Raw genomic sequence first — 21,000 nt, forward strand, 5'->3', positions numbered from 1 at the left:
CATGGACGTTGCCAGAACAAGGGTTTCATCTCTACTAAATACGCCACTCAAAGATAAATGAGTGACGGATTTTTCTAAAACTCTCTCGGATCATTACTGCAGTTATCATACCACGTTCTTAGTTATTCACACATAAGAGAAGGACGAAAACAAAAACAGTTATGTGACATTGATTTCCTTACGACTTTCTTATACCCTTCATGTCTTAATGACATAATCGATATGGTTGACCTTCCGGTAACAGATAGTACTACTTATTCTAAAAAATCTTCGATGTAATGCGACATAAAGCCATACACTCTTATCATCTATCTATTTCATAATACATGAAATTACCCTTCTCGGTTTTCACTAACTTTCTTTTCCAAAGTATCTTCATAAAATGTAAAATAATTGTAGCCTATAGGACCAAGAAGATTATTATCTCGCTGAATATTTATGTGCGTCTGTAGAAATTTAGTCTTAAATATCGGGGAAGTGTTTTAGGTACAAGAGGAGTTTTTAAACTCAGAATTCTCAATACGTTTCACTTACAATGAAACTGGAAATGTTTTGAAAATATTTTCAATTAATCGTATCAACTTAAAATTCATTGCAGTACGATAAACGCATTATAGCTTACAACTAAGCACCGACCATTTATGAAGCCTTAAATCAACTGGCATCGGATGCACATTGAGGGTTAATTTATATTGAATCCAGAATATGTCAAACGAAGTCAGAAGAATGCTGCTTTTGCTACAAGCTGTAGATTCATGAGGACTATACCCACATATGCGGATCTGTGGACATAGGGGTTCGAATAATTGCGAAGGCGTAGGTGATTTAAAACATTCCAAAGAAATGACAAGTTTTTTTCGCATTAACAGATTAAAAACACTCTTTATGATGTCTGCTGGAAAAACAATAGGGAAACATCAGTGGTTATTATGTTTAACCACGCTCCAGGTTGTTTTAGTAACTACATTTGGCTATAATCATTGGCACAGCTTTCAATGTCCCAGTTTCGTGTCATCACGGGTTTAACATGCGTTGGCTTTACTAAAGATTCGCGTGAAAGCGAAAGAAATAGAAACATTAATTGAAGATAAAAAATGACAGAACTCAATCTTCTTCCTTCCATTGAGTGTATATTTATGCACTGGGAGAATGAAGCAAACACCGTCGCTAATGTCAGACTGTGTACCGCCTTCTGCTTTTGCCGAACACAGTGGGGAAACAGATCCCACTAAACCGCTTAAATCTCAAGCACGAGGCAGAAAAAAAAAATGAACTAATCGCGAACAACAAAATCAAGTATAAATAACGCCAATAACAACTAGTAACAAAACGCGTAAATAGAAAGCGTTGCTATGGTAATTACTTACCTCTCTTCTTCTGGTCGGGTAGGCCTTGGATGGCGGTCGAACTTGCATTAGAGGTTTCCACAATTGACCTCTGATTTAAACCCGTGTGGTGCACAGGACCGTGCAGGGGTACAGGAGGTGGTTGCACCGACACAGGTACTGGCCCAAGTGGTCCCATCGGGACGTGGGACGCAGCAGCCACGGTCATAGCGGCATCGACAGTAATGTGGTGCGGTGAGCCGACCCCGGCTACCAGGTCTTGAAGACAGAGGGATTCGTTTAATGAGTCCATCTATCAATTACGTTGGATTAGAAGTCGTCGGAATGAGTGGCTCCCACCTAAGCCCGTGATGTCGGCTGGGGCTTACGGGCGAGCGCTCTACGTAATCTCGCCTGCCGATCAGTCGGGATTTGAATCAGAGACAGCCGGGATACATCAGTGTTAGTTCCGCGGTGTTAGGGAGGCTGAGACCGGCTATCTTAGGGGGAAAAGAGATCTGAGGAGCGAGGGAGGCTTGTGAAAATCGGTCTCAAGTCCTCGGCTTTCTCAGCCCGCTCCCGCCCGTAACTATGGTCACAATCACTGCCGTGGCTGGCAAGCACGAGAAAGATAATAACATACGTGCAATGGCCGGTCTCACGTTGTAGCAGTGTGTTGTACAGTCACGCGCTTTGTCTAAATCCTCCGATGTAGCCCTATTTGGCTGTACAGTCTCTTTAGTTTGCAGTTCGTTAGCTAGGCAGGCAACGAGCTTCAGTTTGTTCCCTTGACTCCACCTTCCCAGTGAATCCTCTGACGTCACCCGCCTCCGTGGTCAACGGACCATCCCACCGTACCGTGCGTAGTGGAGCTGCGGCTTATCAGCGACGAGGTATGGCAGCTGGGGGGCGGCCTTTGCCGTCGTATCCTCCGTCCCTCGCGGGAAGATGGTCAGGGTTGCTGTCGCTAGATTGCCATGATCATATTGAAAATCCATCGCGAGGTCTCTGATATGTGTATGTTTATATAGAAGATGTTCGGTGGAATGGAAGAACAGCAGGTAAATGGCCATCCATTCATAATATCGTTCGTGTTTACATAAACAGACCGACATGTTCCCGTTGTTATCACGCTTGCCAGGAAAATGTGCAGTTTCGCCATAATGAACGGTTCCTCTTTTACTTCCACCTTATTTTTATTATAAGTATCGATTGCCGCATCACACAAATAGAGTGACATTAGCGCGTAGTACCCAAATGTTTCTATTGTGAATGGCAGGAAGTGCGTGCGTGCGTTTCCGTCTTCTCAAATACATCTGCGACATTTATCTGTGTGAGTAATTCCCGAGTAGATTAGGTTTACTTATTCGCTTTTAACTAAAGACAGATCTTTCGTATTTAATAATAAATAACAAGATTAACTTTCTCTGTATGCATCTTAAACACTAAGCTGTTAATTAGACAATGTTTTACTTTCTTTCCTTTAAAGGATTCTGTGGATTTTTCAGCATTTTTAATGGGTTGTTAACAGGAGATTCGTTGCAAGACGGGTAGGTTTTCAATTAAACGGATTAGAAAATATAATGGCCATCTTTAGAACTCCTGCACATTTTTTTTTATTGTTTATTTTCTGATGGCTGACTTAAATATCGTATTTTAAATAGGCAGTCACGCTGTTGGGTTTTCCTGGTGAAAGTTAATTCTGTTTTCATTTATTTATATATTTTTTAAGATAAAATTCGATAATTAGCATTTGCTCAACAATGCGACCCCTGGCAGAGAAAGAGAAATTAACAATATCCAATAATTGTATATCTTAGAAGTTAAATTTATATAAAATTATTTATTAATTTTTTTTAATATCAGATTTCGATTTTTTGCTGTTCGATGTGTATAATTCATCTTTCCAAGCAAGAAGAAGTGATTAAATGAAAATAAACGACTTTTTAATTGTCAGTAATACAGATTTTACAATATATTTATGATCTGATGGGAGAAGAATGCCAAGCAGATCTAATAAATAAAAAAGTGTAAATTGCTTACTATTTTAATTTAATATATTATTATTTAATAAGAATAAGATTAGCTTGCTAATCTCATTGATTTTTTTATTCATTTTTGCATAAACGAAATAAGAATAAGCGTAGGACATTGTTTTTAAATTAAATGTATCTATAAATCAAAATATACTGATGTAAACCAATCAGCAAGTAGATTGCTAACCTCTTATATTAGGCCTAATAAGATAAACATACTGGTATGCTCATATTTTAATGTTAAATTGGATCTTATGTTTAAAGTAAAATAACTGATTCGAAAACATTTGAAGAAAGAGGGCATTTAGGAAACAAACAGTATCCAATTAATTCATTTGTGCAGGTTTAGATGTTGAACCATGAAAACTTGGGCGCTGAACATCCCAAGAGTTTTATTTTTGCATTGATAATGCCGGGCTGGAAACGTACTTTCTGTGGAAGAAAATTGCAGTTACAAGAGCGACCGAATTATATGATATTATAAACTATTTTAAATAGTTTATAAAATAACAGAACAGGTGTACACCCATTATATTAATTTAATGGTTTAATATAGTAACTTTCAACCTGTGTTTGTGGTATGATCTAAGATACTACCTATGGTTCTGCACAGTTAAACAGAATTTTACGATTAAATAAACCAATAAGCAAGTGGAGTAAAGTTTTGTACAATACCCAAAGTCCAGTATGTGATCCAAAGTGAGTTTAACAGAGTTATCGTTAAAATTGTGGAAAAAAATCATAGACAGAAATTTCAGAATCACTCTGACATGCTGATGAATAAGCAAATAAACCTCCAGATAGCCATACAAGGTCAGATGGCTTTACAAAGCAGAGTATCATATTTTGCGATGTCATTGGATCCGATGTGAAGTGAGCAACTGTAGCTGACAATTCAGTTACTGTCTGTCCATTTGAATGAAGTGATAACATGACACAAGACTAACGATGTTAGAGTGACGACTTTAAAGCGTTTATCGGAACGAAATAACTATGTACAGGCTCGATCAAAATGCGACCACCCCATACTCTGTAAATAAGGAGCTATGTCCAATTTGGATGGAATTTAATAGTTAGCAAGCTTGTCAACTATTAAATTCTTAGTGTAAACGTGGCAACTGTAGATAATCGCTGTGATTTTACGAAATTGAAACGAGCCACGATCTTTTATTTATGGGGGGATTTAATCTAAACAGCATGGACAGCAAGTTGTTTCTTCACGTTTTTCCAAGGATTGAAAAAAAAATGCAAATGTGACAAGCAATAAGGTATAAAATGGAAGATGGTATCATAGGTGAGAGATGGGTTATTGTTTTTATTAAAATATTGAGTTTTGGAGATAAAACAAAGCAACTGTACTGAGAACGACTAACTCGATCAAATCGGGGAAAAAGTGGCCTTAAAACATCCCGCCATTCTCGATGAGGACCCTTCCATGATATGCGGCAAACACCTGACACACATCATGGTAGACAGGCAATCGTAATCACTGTGCAAACTGCGAGGGCATATGAGAAGGGTGGAAAGTACGATTTCGTCAGCAGATGAGTGCCTTGGATTAACTCGCCTCGCAATAATGTGTCGCTACCGTTTGCTCGTTTCCAGCAGTATAATGGGTAGAATCCTCTAACAGGGGTATAAATACAGACGAACCTAACGACACGCACTTACCCGATTTAACGTTACAGGAAACAGCTGCTCACATGCTGCTTGAACATTGTGAGAGGGTGGATGATTGGCAAAAGATTTGCTGGTCTGTTGAATCGCACTACGTTTAAGTGCCATACGGACAGTATGTTATGCCTGCAGTGGTACAACATTAATAAATGGATCCTGCATGCACAACAGAGAACTCGTAATAGCTAAGGAGTGAGTTTGTTTAGCAATCTTGATGCTTCAACACACTGGAAGGTAGTGAACTACCTAATTACTATTGCAATGAAGTCTGGATGGGATTATTTTTGAATTCGCGCCAAGGAAATTAAGATCATTAAGGGTCAGTCTGTTGTCTGTAAATTTCATGTATCGTACAGGATTTGAACGGATGCCTTTTCCTGTACAGTGTGGGAAGGGTTAGAAAGCGTTGCTAGACCCATCATACTCACTCACCTCCACGTCCGGGTACCTTGCTTGCTGCAAGCATATGCAGTCCTACCCATAATTATTCCCATCATTCTTAAGGGTGGGAGGAAGTTTTTTGAAGATGTTGAAGTATCATCAACATCTTCAAAAAACACTTGAAGATGTTGAAGTATCATCTTTGATGAAATATGAAAGTTATAGTATTAAAAAATTCTGCGTTTTTGTAATAAATTTGTTATATAGTAGGGGATAATCATTTCAGCGTGAACTTTAATTAGACCACCAAAATTGTTATCCAGTGAATTTTATTGCAACGGATTACATTATTAAACTCTCACGCAATGGAATTGTGGTGAAGTACTCGGCTGCACGATTTTAATATATTGCAGGATTAGATTTTCTACAAATATCGCAATGATATTCCAGTGATCTCACTGCGTGACGCTTAATGCATGAAGTACACTGTATGCTAGTTTTAAAGTGGTTTCAACTGTGTTTTTATAGCCTTTTTAGGTTTTGGGTCAAAAATTTAAATTATGTGTGCAGAGAATTCACAAAAAGAAAAGCGAATACACTTAAGCTCGCACTCGGTCTTCTTTCTCTCTCTATTGAAAATCAATTATTCCGATTTAGAGCCCAAAGATTACATTTATTCATAAATGCATCATCTGATCCCATCAGTTTAATTGCATTTTGTTATTCGTTTGAAGATTAAAGGTTGAACCAATAATAAAAACAATAGTTATCTTGTTAACGTTTATCATTTATTGCTCATAGGAAGTTAACAGAGAACCCCAATCCAGGTATGTGGTCGCCAGAGAGGAAGGAAAATGTAAAAATTCAATTTCTATTAACAAACTTTGGTGAAAAATTTTAGGAATAAATATTAACAAACTTTGAACAATCAAGGAATAATTCCTATATAAAATGTATGAAAATTAAAATCTGTAAATTAATATTCCAGTTGATTAAAAAAAACTTTTTATATTTAAGTGAAATAAAAATATAGAATCTAAATTACCTTTATAGACACATTAAGCTGAATTGAAACAAGATGGAATACACAACCCCGCTAGTACATACGGGAGGAATGGCCAAAACACGAATTGTATTCAACAAGACGTTGTTGCGATAGAAAAAGGATGGATTTTTTTGTTTGATACGTTCAAATCTTTATAGCAACCATACAAATTTTGGTTTCGACCTGACAATTCATGGCCGCTCTGAATGAAGTGAAGTGTCACAATGGATAAGGTGGATTACAGACAACTGATTCGGTTCCTCCAAAACAATCCACGAAGTCGCTGTTTATAGAGAAGACTGCCCATTTAGAGTGTTATTGCACATTGGTATAAAAATTTCAAATGTGGAAAAATCTCAGTGCATGGTGAAGAAATCCCAGGACGCCCAGCATCTGCTGTGATAGAAGCGAGTGTTGCAAAAATTGAGTCATTAATCCTGGAAGGTCGCCGTATTAGCGTCAAAGAAGAAGGTGCAGAGCCCCAAATTAGTGAAGGGTTTGTGGAGAACATCCATCAACAGTCGCATATGAGTAAGGTGTCTGCTAGATGGTTCCTAGACTTCTAACTCCTTTCCAGAAGAAGGAAAGGGTACAATGTGCACAAGAAATGTCGATGTGCGAGGAAAAACTGAAATATTGCCGCACCCTGCTTATTACCTCGACCTTGCACCCTCCGATTTGTTCCTCTTTCCTGCCCCGTAGTCCTTTCTTCATAGAAAACACTTTGTTGCTGATGATGAGGTGATTTCTGCAGCTAAGGCGTGGTTTGAAGGACAGTCACATGACTTCTACAAAACTGGCCTACGGAAGTATATTTAGAGGTGGAGAAAATGTAATTTTGTCTGATGACAATATAAAAAGTCCAATGCATGGTGTTTGTTTTTAACTTCTATCGTAACTATTCGCGATAATGGGCCGAATCTACTGTCACCACTTTTAAAAAATAATCTTGAACAACATCATTGTTGTGTTTCTCTCATTGGAATTTGGAAGTGCGCTTTTGATAAACCGACATTAGGAGATTGAGTAAGGCTCTGCTAAAGAATTTAAATCTGCAATGTCTCTATTCTTGTAGCAGGAGGAGATTATATCTCTTAAGATAAACTGATTTCGCCATTTATTCCCAGCATTTATTTTGCAGTTGACTGAATTTTTTCTATAACTGCATTTATGCGATTCTGAAGCACAAAATTGAAGCATATTCCAAGAAATGTGTAGAGAGGTCTGCTTACATTAAGTACTTGTAGCGCTGACTTTCCATCGAATAAAAAGTCTTAGAAGTTGATGTGAAGACCTAACAGCATCTTGCCAGTGCAAGATTCTTCCTGTCTTCCCTGCATTCTAACAGTTCTGGAAGCCACGTTGAAATAAAAACAATCCACCAAGACATTGTCACGTCACTCAACAAGCAGTGAGACCAAAGCCAGAAATTGCCACGCAACTAAGCAAACAAAACAGTTAGGCCTAACGGTTATATATAATATAGAATTCACATTCAAAGAATAAATTAAATCTTTTGGAAGAATTCATAGAGTAAAAGCCTAACAGTAACATATTTTGGCACGTAATTTTCTACGCTACAGGCGGAGTTGCCTATTGAAACACAAAGCCATCTTCAAAGCAGATGATCATATTTTCCACGCAGAAGACTAACAACGAATGTATCAAACTCCTTCAATAGCTGCATCTTCGATACAGCATCCGTATCAATTTGACAGTAGAGGAAGTCTCAGTCTCACCAGGTGTGTGCATCGATTCCAAGGGTGCCATACAAGCGCTTCGTCTATGTGCTTCTTATGCATCAGTAATTTCATGATCCCACGTTAAGTAAAATCGCTATTTGTAATGCAAATAATGGAGCCATCTTGAAGAATGGATCACTCGAGCTCTGATACACTTTCGATTTTAATTTCCATTTAATTTTCATTTTAAAACATGCTAGTGTCTTTAGCCCTTCTGTCTGATAATATAAACTGAAGGTATTTATAGTTAACCAGAATAAAAGTTAGTAAATATTAATTATTTAAGCGTTATTAATGAACATGCGCCGAGCTCTATTTTTTTTTTCAATAATGGTAAAAATTTAGGACAAATGTATAAAATGATATATATACAAGATATTTCAGGAGAAGCCAAATATTCTGAGGTAAACAAAAGTAAATAGCAACAAAAAAAGCAAAAGAAGAAGAAGAAGAAAAAAGATGTTTAGTTTTACAAGCAGAACCGTTGGTAGAAACAAAGTAATAACGGCAGAGGGCACACAGCGACATGTTTGTCACGGCTAAAGTGGCAAAGAACAGCAACTGCAACCTGAACGTGTCTTTTCCCTAGTGGAAGAGGGGGATGGATGTGACATTTGCTGTGCACCGTGCGCCAATAGTTGGTCCAATATGTCTTAAGTCTCTTAGACGGGCGGAAGGGAATCTCGCCTGTCTCAACAGACGCTTACTGGTTACTGGATAGCAGCGCAGGGTTGTTTTCGTACTAAGGGCGAAACATTTCGCCGACAAAATATCTTCGCTGTGTTTTATACTTCGTAGATTTTATTTCCTTCATCGTTAGATTTTCTTCGGGTTTTGCTTGGCGTTTATGGAAAATCTAATCGAAGGCATTACGAGACTGCCCTGGAATTAAATAAATTTTATTTGTATTTTTCCCCTTTCACGAGAATGAATTTTTCATGGGATTTTTAAAGAATCCAGCAGATATTCATTGATGTATCTCGCGATATATAAAAAGATAAATCATATAAAATACGATTCCACTAAGGTCATCGTTGTTGAGTACGCGCATGCCTCATAGCCGCGGTTGGTTGTAAATCAGCGTGGGTATTTGTTCTTACGAGGGGAGGAGATAGATTTAAAGACTTCGAAATGGGCAAGGGGCGAAAAGCACCGCAGATGTTGATATTTCGTAAGGAAATGTTGACAATCACCACCTTAGAAATTCTTGAAGAGTCATGTTATTGATAACCATTCAGCCAAGGGCCTGATAAAATTGTTCGCCGACCTTACAAGACGTAGTTTGTCGACCACTGTTAGATGGAATTCAAATATCAATTGTAAATAAATAACTTTTCGCAGCAAAGTCCTACACAGCACATAGCAGAGAAAAATAGTGTTCCATCGAAGAACTGTGGCGCAGATTAAAAATGATGACATCTGGAGTTTATTATTTATTTAAAAATGGCACCTCAGTAAGTTTGTTTAAATAGACTACGTAACGTATAGAACGAGAAAGTTAGTATTTATTTATGTTATCGATCTTCTTATAATAAGCGAATATTTATAATTGCTGATATTTAAAAAAATATATATATACAAGGTCATAAAGTTATTGTGCAGTTTTATATTTTCGTAACTTCCGTTCTATGCGTGATAAAATTAATCTGTAAAAAACGTTAGAAATGTAATTTAGTGAAGTTTAGTATGCGCTAAGTGATTCATTAATTTTATTGGTAGTTTAGCAAAATTTTTATTATTTTCTTTCTTTCAGAATTAGGCTTGACCAAATGGTTTCAATAAAAGAGAGAGGGAGTAACTTGTGTGCTGTGGTTGACCGATTTAGAGTCTGTAATCGCAGTACAAAAGAGATCGGAAATGCTGCAGAATTACTTCATTCCTGAACTAACTCGTTTAGGACTTATGGGTGATACAGTGTTTCAGCAAGATGGTGAACCCTGTCACTTTGCTCTCAGTGTTAGGCAGTTTTTGAATGAAAAATTTCCTAACAGATGGATTGAAAGAGGTGGACCGATCCCCCTTGGCCACCACATCCACAGATTTGAGCCCGTTGGATTTTTTTCTATGGGAACATGTTAAGACTATTGCTTATTCAACAAAACTTCGCTCTTTAGACGATCTTCAGACTAGGATAGCTAATGTGATTCAAGGTATTACTGAAAATCACCTGTAAAACGTATTTGTAGAACTTCAGAATCGTATACGTAATGATGGTGGACATAGTGAGAATTAACAATGCCAAGAATTAATGTAAAACTGTAATAAATTCTTTCACTTAACCTTTTTACAGATCGATTTTATTATATATAGAACGGAAGTTATGAAAACTCCATTCTAGTAACAAAATATTGAAAATTCCTGTTCAAAAGCAGTGCTTCTGAAGTGTTGAGGTCTAAAATGAAAGTTATGGATAAACAGCGACGAGTTGTCTTTTTTTTGGGGGGGGGACAGAATAGGTAGCTAATCCACGGAGTCTTCTGCTAGACAAAGTGGCCTGGGGGCCGAAAATGGTTTGAGAAAAGCTGCTGTACAAAAAGAAGTTATTCTAATTGACTTTTGAAGCAATTAAGTTTCTACCAACATTTATTTCTCAGGCTGCACAAAATGCTCATACTTTAAACATTTACTCAACGCAAGAACAAATTTTTAAAGTGAGCTTTCAGAGACAGAGAGAGAGAGAAATTATATTTACACCCTCCACCCCAAAACACGTGTTCCAAAATAACCGTTTGTCACAAAATTTCTCACATTGATAAGGCTATTCTTTTATATTTATGTATCTAACGTTGTACAGTTATATGAGTGGTCTTGGTACCACGAAAAGGTGTCTGAATAACTTCGAATACAGTTGTCAGACATTAAGAACGTTAACTGTAATTAATCTTAATATAAATCATCTTAAAGTATACAAGATTTGTTTTTGTAAAAATGATCACAAAATGGAAAGCGGTAACGAACTCTCATTAAAAAAATGAACCTCGTAAATGAACATATTTCTGCGATCGCTTCTAAATGTTATCGACATAAACGCCGAGATATGCGCAGAAATATAAATAGGAAGCTGTATCGTACAAAGTTCATTAGATGATTATCCATCTTTACCTATCTTTCGGGGAACTAAGTTAATCAGCATTTTTTCCGCTCCACTTGCGAAGTACAGAAGCCACGGGGGCTTACTCTCACTGCATGCACCCACGCTTTCGAGCACCAAAATACATCACAACGAACACAAGAGACGCGCCTGCTTTTAGTGGCTATAAATCTGCATCAGATCTGAATATCAGTAATTGCGATACATGGGCGGCTAAGGAGCCGCTTTTTATCATTTACGACGGCGCATTGTGAACGGCGAGAGGAGAGCCGAGGTGAGGTTTGTCACGGATAATTTTTCAATACAGCGGAAAGAAAAAAATAAAGAGAAAAACTTGAAATTTTATATTTGATGAAAAAATTCGCGCTACAGTTTTTTAATAAAGTCTGCTCTCAGAAGCAGAAAGATTTACATATAATTTAAGTTTCTCAATAGGCGTTAGCTCATAATCTTAGTTCGTCACTTAATAAAATTGTCCTTTTGATAAAAAAACTGATCTCCTAAAATAGCAGGTATTAGATGGCTGAGAGTAAGGTGCAGTAAAAACGCTAATTTTTGACGTACATCATGAATAAAAGAAATTGGCGAGGTTCTTCCCCACGAAGGATGAAGATCTGCTTCTTAGGTCACAGTGACAGGCCTGCAGTGATCAAAAGAAACGCGATTTTCGTTCTTATGATTTTTTTTTCCGTAAGGAATCAGAGTAAATACCCTTCGTGTATTTATAAAGCATCTTATTTTTTTTTATTCCTGTTTCATAAATTCATTTATGCGGCGCTTCACTTTTTTCTTCGACTTATATGCATGTACGTAATGGAATTGATATTTTGCCGAGATCGTGGACTTCAAGAACTGACATCGTTTTCGAGTAACTGAAGAAAAAAAAGTTTATGTTCATTATTAATATTATATTACAAGAACGACACGACCTATATTTCAAAGCATTGGCCAAAATAATTCATGCCAGCTCACTCATGTTTATATCTTATCTGACATTCGTCGCTGCAATATTTCGAGTGTTTCAAAAAGAAGATAAAAATCCTTAATTAACTCGATGGTAATGCTAAAAGCATATTTGTGCTTGTGGTGTACATTATAGCGAACAGTCTCCAATTGCATGAAGTCACTGGAAGGTGTACGGGGAGTGATGACCACTTAAGATAGAAATCCATATTTTGCACTTGTGGTAACTAAGCCGAAAACCATTGGGAACTCCGTCGAACACGGACATCAATGGCATCATTTAGAGGCCAATTTTTTTATTGTCGTTATTGCTTATTTGGACAGGTGATCTTCCATAATTTATTTCTCAGAAAGTAGCTGATTTAGCCAACACTTCGAATTTTCTTGATGGATACTCCACGACTAGCAGAGTGAATGCGACCTCTATTCTTTCATATTGTGGAAGAGATCTAGATTCGATGTAATAAGACTCAATGGGAAAACTCCAGAAGCTCTTGTTTATCATCCCTATAGCGGTAAACCGACCCACAGTTTATAGACACCGTAATGATGTTCCTCGGTTGCCTTAGCGCATATTAAAAAATAATAATAGTAAACGCAACGGCACAATCTTGAAGGATACGAAACTCGCAGTCACCTTCTATGAATCCTCCCGGTGGTTCAGTTGTTACGCCACTTATGTCGAAAGATTTGAATTCTGTTCCTCGCAAGAAAAGAATTGGGCATTTTTGTTCTTGATGGCAACATGCATGTATACGCCTTTTCTCATATTTTTTCACAGTATGAAAGGCCTTATGACGGTCGAGTTTGTTCTGTCTCGGGCGAAGGTGTAAGAATTTTTTCATCCAGTAAACTAGCAAACCCATCACAGAATACAGCAATACTACCCGCCTCACTGCCATTAATGTATACAGGAAAACTAGAAAAACAGGAAACTAGCCCAACCAAACAAATTTGGCTTCAGTAGCCCTTGTGTCGTTAATCAAAATAACAACAAGATATCCCGTTTTTGTTATTTTTAAGTTCACCTTCACTTTATATGATTAAAGACAATCGGTTAGGTTAGATGTGCGTTTTAAGTGCCAATAATAATAAAGCTACGAGGCAATAGCGTATGCACTGCGTCTATTCTTCAGCCAATTTTTTGTGTATTGGGCAAAAAAACCAGAGTTTCTGGGATGGCTATGCAATCCACTCGCTTCAAGATCAACTAAGCCACCCACGTTATGAAAAAAAAAAATCCCATAAATTCCTCGCGTCATTGACGATATCCGAATTCGAACCTTTTCCACCCGGTGTAGAAGTTCGGCGATTATGACCACTGGGTTAACCGTGAGGGCATTAATAACAAGAACGTAATGTAATCCCGATGTTTAAGAGAAGACTGCCAAGAGAGGACCAAGATCACGAATAACAGGCCATCGATATTTAGAAGGAAAAACAGACCAAGCAACACTTATCTCGATAAATGCTGGACACATTCGAGAAATAGAACTGTGCACCTGCTATGCCACCATAAATGAGACATTAAGTAAGATAAACAAACGGTAATGGATTCATTTCCTCTAGTGAAATGTCTGGGGCCACGATGAAGCATTCTTTGTACCGTCCACAGGGTCTATTACGAGTTAAATTGCTCCCAGTAGTCAACATAGAAGGGTTCGTTTTGTAGGTCATCGGAAGAGTTTACTATTGTCTTGTGAGACCTGGGCGGTACAAGAAAGTCCAGTAGTTTTTCACCAGTTCTGGATAAGAGATCGTTCGCTAATAAATATGGTGATATCCTGGACACCGTTGTAACACATACATCTTAAAGAGAATTTAATTGTTGTGTTTTCTCGGGTTAATTAAAAACAACTCAAAGTATTTATAAGGTGGCTGAAAAATCATACAGAAACTTGTGGTTTCAAATTCGTCCAATTAAACTCTGACAGCTGAAATTATATTTTCTTTTCTTCAAGACTGCAACCAGTTGTTATTAAAAAAGGAAAGAACCTGTCACCAGGCAACAATTTAAAAAAAGGATTGAACCACCTGAATGCTAAACAAGCTATTTATGGCTACATTTAGGGAATTCACTCTTTCCAGTCTTCAGGCCTATTAACGTGATCCGGGAATGGAGTCTCTTGGTCCAGTTGGGGCACCCAGTCTTCCCCAACCGGACCAAGGACTCCACTTGATATTATAATGCAATGTCTATCAGTTCATTAACATAAACGGTAATCATACCCACAAGGGCTTGTTATAGTGATATCAATGCACACACTGACATGTTCTCTGACAAAACCAACACTCCTATTTCTTCAGCCGTCAGTAAATTTAAGTTATACAATCAAAGCTACCAGAAAAGTGGAATTATTAGAGGAATTATTTCACGGCCACTTGTATCATAACGTAAATCAGTATCCAGGAAACTTATAAATCACTTTGTTCAAAAGTATTTTTAATTAATTTGAACTCAATTCGTGCGAAATCACATTGCTGTTGACTGTGTATACCGTCGTTGCAGAACAGTAGGTGTAAGGTTACCCTCACAAACTCATCCACAATGGTTTGAAGCCACCATGACACATTTCGTCTTTGAGCACGTGTTCGTTTATCGAACAATACCTTTTGTTCAAAATTATAGATTGCTATTCGTTTTCGTGGTGGTGGAGAAAGTGGAGGCAACTATCACACGTCCACTAAGAGAGTGGCAAAGCTGAGACATTTTCAGTAATCGTCTTACTTCTAAAAATTTGTGTTTTATGCTTACTGCTTATAGTCGGATTCTTATTTGTGGGTTTGTACAGAAACGCAGTGTATAAAAGCAATTTCTAAACTGCGTGAGCCAGAAAATCTCTCTTTTGTATTTTAGTTTGTTTTATTTCTTAAATTTAGTTTTGTTAACCTTTGGAGAACCTAATATTGATATAATATTTTCTTATAAAACTATTTGAAAAGTTGGGAGAATTTCTTTATTTAGTTTTAAAAAGTTATTCACCGCCGCACTTCCTAGATGGACAGGCAAGGATATTTTCCTTTGGAGTTACGCATGCTTGGTCAAGCTCAATTCATTTATTACCACTGACAGAGAAGAGGGAACTGCAGGGAAAACCAAGTGAGCTGAAGGATCAGTGCTAACGGAGATCTAAGGTGGGGAAACGTTGGCCTAGAATACCCTTTCTGTATGCCCAGTAACTGACAAATTTGACGAGGTCAGCATCGAGTCCTTGCACATTCTGGAGCATCTGTTGTGGTAAGAGTCGGTCAGCAATTTGGAGTACTGATAGGTCTAAGTTCTGATAAAAATATAATGTAATCATAACTAGATTTTCATGAGGAAACACCCCACGACCACAGTTTTAAACTCAATGAACGAACTTACCATAATACGCTAAGAATTCCTTCGATTACAGATAAAATCACTTAATATTAGATCATTCGAGAAAATAAATCACAAGCATATTCAGAAATCGGAATTTCAGCAAATAAAAGCTTAAAAGAAAACTTTTTTAGTTTGATAATCAGTACAGGATCTGAAAGAGAGGTATAATAGTCATTGCAGGAAGCCGTTGTGGAATAGTATTTAAACTAGGGAAATTCTAATCTGACAGACAGATGGTTAAGAAGAATACAGAACAGGTGCATCTTTTGTATCTTCAACTAAACATCACTAAACCAACTCTTCCTGGGTTTTCCTATATTGCGAAAGAATAAGTGTAGCACATTTCACTATACAAATAACTCAGATAGATGAAAAATGTAATGGAACAAAAGATGCTGTCATGTATGTCGAAAACGAGCGCCATGCTTCTCATTTCCGAAAGTATTGCTGCAACTATTGAAAGTTGATGAGCTATGGCCAACCGGCAGTTTCTCCTTACTAGGGTCTCCTTGCTAGCGTCTAATGACGCCTTTATCATAGTGAGAAAATGCGCACGCTCTTTCTTTTGTGTCAGAGGTCAAGCGAATACAAACGGTGGATCATCGTATATAAATGCTTACAGGATGGAGTCTTTTTCGTAGTGTTCAGGCCAAGCATTAAATGAAAGCGCGCTGCTCTCTCTTAATGCGGCCTGCTAAGGCCAGATAATAGTTCTTTGACTTCGAGCTCGTCTTTGTTGCCCTGTAGCTCTGTCACTATAAACCACTCTGTATAAAAATATACTACAAAGTTATCTATTTTAAAATATTTTTTTTAAAACTTGGAACACGAGATTAGAAAAATGCAAAAATGTAAATTTGAACACCGAACTGCATGACATCAATAAAATTGATTTTAATTTATAAATCAGAAAAAAGTAATCAAAAGCAGACATTCTACCCACTTGAGGGGCTTCACTCAGTGACTAGCAACCCCCCACTCGCAATACACTGCCCTATCATTTACATTTATTTAAGGTTTGGCAAGGGGACGATCTACAGAAGTGTATCATTATTATTTTGTTTCCTTTTGGCTGAAAAAGTTTATATACTTTATAAATCGAAACTCCTCCCCCCCCCATTTATGTTACCACCCACGGTTCACACACCACCACCCTTAGTATCATCTCAAACATTATTTTAATCGGGCAAATATTGATACAATTTTACAGGCTTTATCAGAGACGATAATTCAAAACATACCTGCATATTCTTTCCAAATTTTCTAATGTCGAAAATTCCATTCTGTCACAATACCACCAAGTGTTTTGAACATCACAACACGCGCAGAACGAGATAAAATTATCCTGGCACTCGCTCATAAAAAAACAAACTCACAGAAGCTTATCAGAACTGAATATTACTAAGCCTAAGCAATACAGCTTTAGGCAACGCATGCGGAATAGAACCTCGGTAAAGTTATGAAGAATGTGAGGGGGGATGCAGGAGATACGAGTACTAAAGATTCGTGTAGTACCCCTAATTCTAAGAACTGCATGTTTTTAAAAATGGAATTAAGTCATCGGACAATATTAAAACAAAACAAGTATCAATGAGGGCTTAATACGAAGACGGTTTGGAATTTAAAACTTGTTTCTTAAATAATTATGCGCCAAGCATCTTATCGCTGCAACACAGTTTATTCTTGATAAATCTGCAACTACCTTCCATGGTCGTATTTTCTATTTTTTTTTTTCTGAGTCAAAGTTTTTCTTTATTGGTTTTATTTCTTGTCTTCAGCCACGCGGAAGATTAATGGCAAACCATCAACAGAATGGATAGCAGATCAGGGCAGCAGCAGATTAGCTTTTTTTCACGTTTTTTGTTCCATCGTAAAACTTGAATTAGCAACTCTCTCTCTAACTCCTGGTGGGTTCTTTCTCCCACATTTGCAACTTAAAACGCAAGCGACAAGGCATCGAATACCATGGAAAGCTTATCGTTTAAAGAATTCGGTACGAATTTGCTAACAGTCAAGGGACCGAGACAGTTTAAGTGCGTGTGGTTGGAGAGATGCGTTCAGCTTCTTAAACAGTACTCGCTAGCAAGAAATTACACATTTCCAGCTATTAAAAACTCCAGCTTTCAACACAACAACGAATGCAGCAAAAATTTAACCTTTTTTTTTTTGACTCAGCCACTTCCTAAGGCAATCGTCGTTTCACCTGAAGTGCAGCTACCTTTTTTTCTCTTTCCCTCGCTCTCTCACACCCTTTGCATGTACCAAGTGTCTGCGACGCAAGGCGGATTGTGATTGGTCGCTGTTCTCGGCAGCACGAGCGACTTGTCTGCGGCAGGTGTGACCGGAACGCCATAGTCGTCTGTCACTTAGGTCTGAATTATGACAGAGACATCTGCAGTAGTTGTTCCGTCTTTACCGTGTAACTAGAGTAAAGCTGATGCGTAGGCCTAACGTGATTATATCAAGCTTACGTGAGTCTTGAAGGGCTTACGATGGATTCCAGCCTTCCTTCTGCCGGAAAAAGGAGACCGCGGCTTAGGAAAGGATTACCGTGATTTGCCACCAAAGTCAAAGATATTCTGTTAAATCCTTTGGAACCTAAAAGGCTTAGTTACTCTGGGAGAACAGCAAAAGGCACGGCATGCAAGCAACTCAATTATGGAGTAAACGCACTTAGCATCTTACACAACTCTGGGAATATTACGGAGATCGGAAGGTAACTGTGGCCGCAACCGGGAAGAAACGAAGCACGCCGGCTGTTTAACTAAAAGAGGGGGGGGACACTGTTAAGGAGCACGTGCTGATTAAATAAATGCGTTATTTTTACCCGGTAGCTGTAATTGATTGCATAAAGATGAGAGACTACGCAATCAACGATAATTTAGAGGCAAGGAGACTCTGCCTCGGGAAATATCGCTTTTCTAAATTCAGAATTTTAACCCCGTGCGAGTCTCGTGAGAGATCTGTTAAGAGGCTAATAGAAAATCATAATAATAAAGTTGCTGATCGCAGTAAAAGAAGCTCAAGCAGATGGAGATGTACAAAAATGCATCAGACAACAATGTCTGTTTGAAATGGGAATGTAGTCTTCAACCTATCTCTCAGAAGCTATAACGGATCAGTTTATTGAAGTTGTAATCAGATCTGGAGCGAGGAAACCGGCCATTGATTCCTCGTTCAATGAGACTTTATCAGGAATAAATAATACGAAGCCTCTTGGAGGAGGTCACGCAGATATTCCAGTTACAATTTCGGCAGTTATATCGAAGAAGCGAATTTCGTTCAGTAGAGAAACCGTTTATCGTAGTGTGGTGACAATGACACGTCGGGCGCTAATTTCTGTTGAAATATTACGGCACTTAATGCTCACCAGTTTTCGTCGTCCAAAATTCACAAAGCTTTTTAAAAGAAATCTTCATTTGTCAATTCTTGTTGCCTCTTGCGTTGACGAGATCTTTCCAACAGTCATAAAAATAATTTATCTCCTCAGAAAATAAGAGAAAGAAAGTAGGAAGGTGAAGACTTGACAAATAGTCGTACGGTGAATACGCGTCATTTAGCAGAGACGGCTCGAGGCGGTTTTAATGGGCGTGAGCCTGAACTTGCCTCCTCTCTAGAGTTACACACCTTCTGCGAGGTGCTGGCTAAGATGTACTGCATATATAGGGGGTAATTGCGGTGCAGCCCTTTAATGGATTCCCTTTCCAGCCACATTTTATTGTACTTGTGTATGAACATGTTTTATTTTCTTCTCAGGGCTCACGGCTTCCATTTTGCTTCAAATCCTCATCCATAGCGGATTTCTTAGTTGTCATTATACTGGAATTAAATTTCTTTATACTGTTCTGCTATATTAGCACTGTATACAACAATCAGGAAAATTAAATAAACACTCAGACAGATAAAGCTTCCTTTGTTATCTTATTAATTTCACGAATATATGGTATAAATAAAGTACACCAAATTAAAAATTAATTACAAAAAATAATAAATCAAAGGTGGAAAGCATTATTTCTGATGATTCAATAATTAAACAAAACGAATAAAATGGCGCTGGTTATAAATACCATTGGAAACAATTTTAAAAGTACTGTAAAAACAAAAATTAACTTTTAATTAATTTGACGTTTTATAAAATGTTTTACGAATCAGTATATATACGCATTTTGTCTTTTCAATAATTCAGTAACTGCAGCGCAGTGCTACTCGCGATTGTTTCCTCTAATCGAAAACATGTACATTTGAAATTTGGGTTGCCACCATTTCTGTCGCTTTCCCCTTAATAATGCCTCACGACCACACACTCATGGCTGCCACGATGGGTCCCAGAGGAAAGCCACTTAATCCCCGCTCGTCCAAAGTGAACGGTAGTGAGGCGCCATTTTGTTGATGGTGTTGTAATAATGGCCGAAATAGGGAACGTTATTCACACTTGGGTGTATACTAGAGATACCGCAAAGGGAACACTCTTTCTTTTTTTTTTTTTCTTTCGCAAGCGGCTAACAAATTAATCAAGAGGAAGATAAAAAAAAAATGTAATGGTGGAAGGAAAAAAATAGTAGACTAATCGACTAGACGCAAACACATCTGTACAAATCGAAAACTGAATCTCGTCTGCTATCTTAATGCAAAGTAGTTAATTTGGAACTTCTTAACTGCTCTCTTTGCCAGAGATTTTATATTTACTTACCAAATGTAGTGGAGGGGAAGGGAAGGGAAATGAATGAATCTTAAACTGCAAGATGTTTGTGTCGTGGGGAGTATTTTATTTCTGTTTCTACAACCATAACATCCAAAGCCTTTTCACTGCATTGACAGCTAATAATGCGTAGTTTTGGTAGTTGGATATTTGCTTTGTTTAACTCGCCAAATGTTGATACATATGAGTATTGCATTTTCGATGGAAAATCGCATAAAAGAGTCAATGAATTTAGAAAACGCTTTTAATAAAAATTAACACATCCATAAAAACGCACAGCTAGCCTTAAGATTCAATGAAAAAAATAAACAAAAGCGTATATTTGTTCGGAAACATAACAGCTCATTTGTGGTAATTTATTATCCACTCTATCTTTCTGAATTAAAAGATTATAGTATTTATAATTTCTTTTGAGTGTCTACGACATTTATTGAGTGAAATATCATCTCGGAAAAATGTAAGACGTCTTATAAATAAAGATAAATGAAAGATTTGCATTTTATACCTGTATTTCCCAGTATGCCACGCAAATTTGTATAGCGAGGAAGCGCGCATTCGCCCGCTAGTCCATTAGTAAGAGGTGTATGTGTTTATTTATAGTACGTCATTTCCTATACTGTCCATTAGAGAAAATGTCTCTCGGGGGCAATTTCGCTTTTTTACTCCTCTTATAT

At 37.6% G+C, this 21,000-nt stretch overlaps 1 protein-coding gene across 2 annotated transcripts in view; it reads right to left on the reverse strand.

Moving 5' to 3' along the window:
- LOC150081862 (pituitary homeobox x-like) overlaps positions 1 to 21,000 on the reverse strand; it is a 195,391-nt gene that overhangs the window by 123,339 nt on the left and 51,052 nt on the right. Inside the window, exon 1 of one of the 2 annotated variants that reach the window (XM_090379771.1) lies at positions 1,368 to 2,032. The exons of the other annotated variant lie outside the window; for it this stretch is intronic. Within the exon in view, the coding sequence (XP_090235897.1) occupies positions 1,368 to 1,638 (271 nt within the window). The 5' untranslated portion in view covers positions 1,639 to 2,032. Of the gene's footprint in view, positions 1 to 1,367; positions 2,033 to 21,000 lie in introns of those variants that run through there. 2 annotated transcript variants of the gene reach the window in all.

This window comes from Mastigoproctus giganteus, chromosome 8 (genome assembly GCF_048544385.1).
Source record: "Mastigoproctus giganteus isolate SK-2022 chromosome 8, ASM4854438v1, whole genome shotgun sequence".
NCBI lineage: Eukaryota > Metazoa > Arthropoda > Arachnida > Uropygi > Thelyphonidae > Mastigoproctus > Mastigoproctus giganteus.